At 51.4% G+C, this 5,671-nt stretch overlaps 1 protein-coding gene across 1 annotated transcript; it reads right to left on the reverse strand.

Annotated features, from left to right (window-relative positions):
- Positions 1-823: 823 nt before the first annotated feature.
- On the reverse strand, positions 824-3,170 carry CCDC184 (coiled-coil domain containing 184). Its single transcript, XM_006916838.1, has one exon. The coding sequence runs from the start codon at positions 2,634-2,636 to the stop codon at positions 2,055-2,057; it is 582 nt and encodes a 193-aa protein (XP_006916900.1). The 5' UTR covers positions 2,637-3,170; the 3' UTR covers positions 824-2,054.
- Between the last annotated feature and the right edge of the window lie 2,501 nt (positions 3,171-5,671).

Genomic DNA, 5,671 nt, shown 5'->3' on the forward strand with positions numbered 1-5,671 from the left:
AGAACTACATCTTAGAAAACTAACATTTGTACAGCACTTCCCAGGGGCCTTAAATATTTTTCTCCCCAACAGCTTTTTCTCCCCAACAGCTTTTTGTCCCCATTTAACAAATGCAGAAACTGAGTCCCAACCAGTCATTCAGTGTGGGAACTGAGATTCAAGCCCAGTTCCGTGACTCGTGCTCTTTTCACCTCTCTGCAGCAACCAGCAGCAAGAGCACATACAAAACAATTCATTCTTCTCCCAAATTTAGTTTGGGACAGCCTTAGGAAATCTCCAGTGCCCAAGAGAGCTGACTAGAGCTGATATCAGTCTAAGCTCCCTGGGGAACACCTTACCGGCATTCTCCACTAGAAGCCCGAGGCAGTTATTGCAGTTTCCTTTGTGATGTGTCACTCTGCTGCCAGAGATCCCAGGGCAGTCCCTCCCAAACAATACCCCCTCCCTGAGGCTTTCATGAAACAGGAGTCATGCCTGCCATTCCAGGACGCAGATTTGGAAATCATCTATCAGGGGCTAAGTGCTTCACTGAAGTCTCTTGCACATCTGGAGTTCTAGCTACTAAAAATCCTTGTTAGTTTTGGGAGTCTCAGCAAGTACCCTCTCCTTTCCCAGTCCAGCTGGAGGTCAGAATCCAGGACCAAGAGAAAGCAGGTAGAGTTGGCAATGCCTGTCTCGACTAGGGCTAGGACGGTCAACTCCTTGGAATTGGAGGCGAGGAGAGAGGAGGGAAGTCATGGTCCCTGCAGTTCCCATTAAGCCCTGGTTCATGCAATGGGCCCAGAAGCCCAACCCTGACATCCCCCTAGTACCAGTCAGCAAGGAGGGGAGATGACGCCTCTTTATTAAGATTAACACCAAGGAAAGCATTGAGAAGAAATACACAGAGGAGGAGGAAGGGCACACAAAGTCACCACTTGAGGAAATGGGAAGGAGGCACATCAGTTAAGAACCTCAGGACAGCCACATGCTCCATGCCCTGGTTGTGGGGGAAAGGGGGAAAGGAGAGGGGAAAGCGCCATGATAGCCCAGGGCTCACAGAAGGGTCTGAAGCCCCCTGAACCTAACACCAGAGCCACAAGCCCTGCCCCTCAGGGCTCACACACTACTGCACAAGTCGACACACATAATACACACAAGACATTATGGAAGCAACACCGAGAGGCAGCGGGCAGAAACATATTGCCAGGAAAAGGAACTGAAGTTAAGCGAGTGTAGCCAGGAGAGAGACAGTTTTTGGCTGCGGCCCCCAAGAGTCCCTCAAATGTCCCCTAAATCTGGGCTGTTGCTGAGCACCCCCAAGTCTCTGCCTGTGAACTGGGCTCTTTGTTCTCTAAGCCCCAGTGAGTGGATAAAGCAATTCCAGATGAAGTCAGTGACAAGGCAGGTTCCGCTCTGCATGCAAAATCCTAGAGGTTGAGCTATTATGTCTTCATGCACATTCATAGCCAGCTCCTCCCAGCCCAGGGGCCCTGGGAACCCCATTCTCCCAGATTCCTAGGGCCGCAGTTCCCTCCTCAAGCTTCCTTTACCAATCAGCAGCCGCAGAGATCTGTGAGGGGGAGAGACTTCTGCAGAGCGCTGAATATGCTGGATTTCAGCAGAAGGGTAAATTTTCTGTTGCCAGAACAGAATATCCCAATTCCTTAATTTCTAAGTAAATCGTTAGAGACTACTTGCCATAGTCCTAGATAAGTCCTTTTTCAGAATAGAAAAAGCAGAGTTTTATTTACACAATTCAGGGGTTCTCCTGTTGGCTGGGAAGGGGGATAGGGTAGGGAGGGGACGGATGGGAGTCCAGAGATGGGCGCTTCCTCTCCCGGAACCTCACCTTTCCGCAGTTTGCTACATCTCACTTGGTTAGGCAGAAAGAATTCTTGATGCTCCCAAAGTCCTTCGCCCTATAAATCTTTCCTCCAGAGAGTCTCTCTCTGCCTGACCCACAAGAGCAGCGGTCGGGGTGAAGCGTGCTGCACCGTGCAGTTCAGTCCGCTGGCGTCATGCGCTCGGAAACCCAAAGCCAGCCCGGGAAAGTAGTGCCCCTCGGAGTCCCCTCACAGGGAGGCTTCGCCCTCCAGCTGCAGCAGGGTAATGTCGGGCAGATCGAGGGGCTCCACAAGTGGCCCGTCCCCTTCAAGGAGATCAGCACAGGGGCTCTCGCGGCGCTCACAGTGACTAGTGGGTGTGGCAGAGGGGGGCATCTCCTTTTCCTCTTCATCGTCCTCCTCCTCAGGATCACGACCTACCAAACCGCTGTCCTCAGTCCCAGGCGAAGGGGTCTCCGGCTCCTGCGGGGCTCCTGGGAAGCTCCCCTTGCCGCCGACCACGCCCAGGCCTCCCTGGCGGGGCGCGGTGGTCATAATCTGGCACATGGAGACGATGGCCCGCTGGTTGGCGCACACGTCGTCCGAGAGCACCTGGATGTGCGAGGCCTGCTCGTCCAGGGCCCCCCGCATGGCCCTCACGTCCTCAAACAGGGCCTGCAGCTGAGCCTTCAGATGCTCCATTAGTTCCTTCATGCCGCCGTTGTACTCGCTGGAGATCACGTCCCCCACGGCGGGCACGGTGGACACCTCCAGAGGTGCCGGCATTTCGCCGCCGTCCTTGGTCATGATCTCCAGCGGACCGTCCTCCATTGAATGGCAGAAGCGGGCGGTGGCCGCTCTGGGTCCGGTCCAGCCCGGCCTCTGGAGTGGGGGAGGGGTCGGGGACGGGGAGAGGTCCCCGGAGGGACAGGGGAGAGCTGAGGGAAGAGGATGCTCCCGAGAGGGGTGGGGAGCGGACGTGAAGAGATAGGTCCCGGGCGGAGGGCGCGACAGGATCGGGGAGGCCTGGAAGAGCCTGCGGGACAAAGACCCGAACAGAGTCTTAGGGCCAGCGTCTCTCCGGCTCGCCCCGGGACGAAAGTGCCCTGCCCTGCCTCGCCTCCCGAACTGCGCCCGTGTCAGCGCTGCCCTTTCGGCGCCACGAGCAAGTGCCCACCGATTTCTTGGGTCACAGAAGCGTTCGCGAAAGGGTCCGAGTTGAGGCTAAGGCCAGCAGCGGGTTCGGCTCGGGACTCCCCCTCCGGCCATTAACGGGCAGCGCCCGCGAGTGTGGTAGGAGCGACAGGGGTGGGTCTCCCAGCTGCGCCTCGGATGCTCCCCTGTTTCCAAGGCGACGCACGGCACGTAAATGACGTGTGTCTCCATGGCAACCAGAAAGTGAAGAAGAAAAGGGAGGATGGCTGGGAAGCTGCAGTGGGCTTCTGCTATCTGAGCTAGCGGGCGGGGCGGGAGGGGAGGGTAAGCTGCAGTGGCCTCAGCTGAGACTGGAAAGAGCGTGTGGCTGCAATATTTATTAGAGCAGCATGAGAGAGCAGTTTGCTGCATAAACCCTCAGGTCCAGGAGAGGTCGTCCCTCTCCCAGTCTGAGTGCTAGGCACTGAGCATTACTGCCTTGGAAGGATATTCACCTCCCCGCAATTCTTTTGTCGGAGGATGGTGCTAGAGCCCGGTCCTACTTTTCTGTCCTCCAGCCGTCCGCAGGAAAGCAGAGGGTTGAGAAGCCGACGCTAATAATGCCAGACTTGAGCTGGGGCGCGGCGGAGCCCTGGAGCCTGCCCCGCCCGGTCTTGGAGGTGCAGAGGCGGGGAGGACACTCTGGAGGTTTCCGCCTCTCTGTTCGGCTTCTACAGTAAAATAGCCCCCTCGCTGTAGATAGCACAGGAGCTGAAATGGGATAGGATTCCCTCCTACACGAGACCCAACCGCTCCCACCCAGGGCACTGGACGTTTTTCCAGGATGATGAGGCAAAGTACGTAAGTTTTTAGAAGAAACCTCCATAAGAGCAGAGATTGTTGTCTCTTTCGTGCCCTCTGTCGCCATCACGGAATCCCCAGCACCTAAAATAGTGCCTGGCACGTAGTAAGTAAATGCTCAATACATTTGTTGAATGAATAACAAGAACCACTATGTCCTATTCCCTCATCCATAACCCTGCAGCCTACACAGTGGATTTTAGGAGACCTAAATTCAATTCGTTTCTGTCATTTTCTAATTCAGAGACCTTGAATAAATCATTTTCCCGATCTGTTAGTGGACTAGACTGGATAATTTATAATATTATTTCTAACTGAATAATTCTGCATCAACTCACAGGTGAAAGGGTGAGCTATTAACAGTGTCTGTGAGGGGTGGATGCGCTGCGGGGGAGGCTGTGTGTGAGAGGATAATTCCCCCTCCGCAGGCCTGGTGCCCAGGTAGAGACATACACTGAGTGTCTCAACTTTTGTGAAAACTCTTTTCCCTATTTGAGGGGTGAAGTGGGAGAGGAGGAAGAGGAAGAAAAATGGAATTTAACATATTTACAGATGACTTCAGATTGAGAAATAAACAGCACCTGGGCAGCAGCACTAATATGACCTTAGTAAATTGTAGAAGCAAAGTGGTCAGAAAACAAAAATGAAGTTTACAGAAGAAATAAATCTGGGGAGAAGAAATAAACTATATCAATCTAAGATGAGGAAAAGCTAGGTATGGGCAGGTGAGTTGTATACAAGTGGTTTGAGGATAGCAAATGTGTTACCTGGGGTTTCCCTGCTTGCATACTCTAGTGATGAAGAGCAAGACTGGCCCAGAGGAACTTATGGGGCACTAAAGAACTGTCTGGCCTATCCCTGTCTTACTGCTATTAAAATAATAAGTGGGGAAATGACCTAAACAGCAGAATGTCTAAGGCATTGCTGATATAATAAAGGATTATGCAGCCACTAGAAATTTGATTTCCCTAAACAAATATATGAAAAACTAAAACCCCTACAGTACTGTATTTTCAAAAACGAATGATCCAATCCTCCTTGCTCACGCATTCCTCCTTTACTCATTCCACAAACTTGTGGTGCACTCACCTTGGTTATCACTCCTACCTCCTCCATGTGCCCCACAGGTTATTTCTAAAACTCAGGAGAAGAAAAAATGCTTTTCCTTGGTTTCCCTAAGCAGAGCTGAGGTGGGCTGGCATTTACAAAAAGACTACAAAACAAACAAACAAACAAAAACTATCAGAAAGCTCTTCGTTGCATCTACTGCGAGGATGAAGACCATTCTCAGCAGTCAGACCGTGGATATTCCAGGAAATGTGGACATCATTCTGAAAGGACCAACGGTTATTGTGAAGGGCCCTAGAGGCATCCTGCAGAGAGATGTCAGTCACAGCAATGTAGAACTCAGTCTCCTTAGAAAAAGAGGGTCTGGGTTGACAAATGGCGGGGAAATAGAAAGGAACTGGCTACTGTTCACACTATCTGTAGCCCTGTACAGAACATGATCAAGGGTGCTACACTGGGCTTCCGTTACAAGATGAAGTCTGTGTATGATCACTTCCCCATGAATGTCATTCAGGAAAATGATTCTCTTGTTGAAATACGGAATTTCTTGGGTGAAAAATAAATCTGCAAGGTTTGGATTATGACTGTCAGGTGTTGCTTGTTCAGTATCTCAAACCCAGAAAATAAATTAATTCTTGAAGGAAACGACATTGAACCTGTATCAAATCCAGTTGCTTTGATTCAACAAGCCACAATGTTAAAAATATGGATATCAGAAAAAAATTGGATGGTCAGGCTGATGAATAAGATCTAAGTTGTCCAGTTACAATTTTAGTATATGTGCTGCCAAAGCGAGCACTAAG

Source organism: Pteropus alecto, unplaced genomic scaffold (assembly GCF_000325575.1).
Source record: "Pteropus alecto unplaced genomic scaffold, ASM32557v1 scaffold196, whole genome shotgun sequence".
Lineage (NCBI taxonomy): Eukaryota > Metazoa > Chordata > Mammalia > Chiroptera > Pteropodidae > Pteropus > Pteropus alecto.

Excerpts from the sequence above, each read along its gene's own strand:
- CCDC184 (XM_006916838.1), bottom strand. The coding sequence starts at position 2,636 with ATGGAGGACGGTCCGCTGGAGATCATGACCAAGGACGGCGGCGAAATG.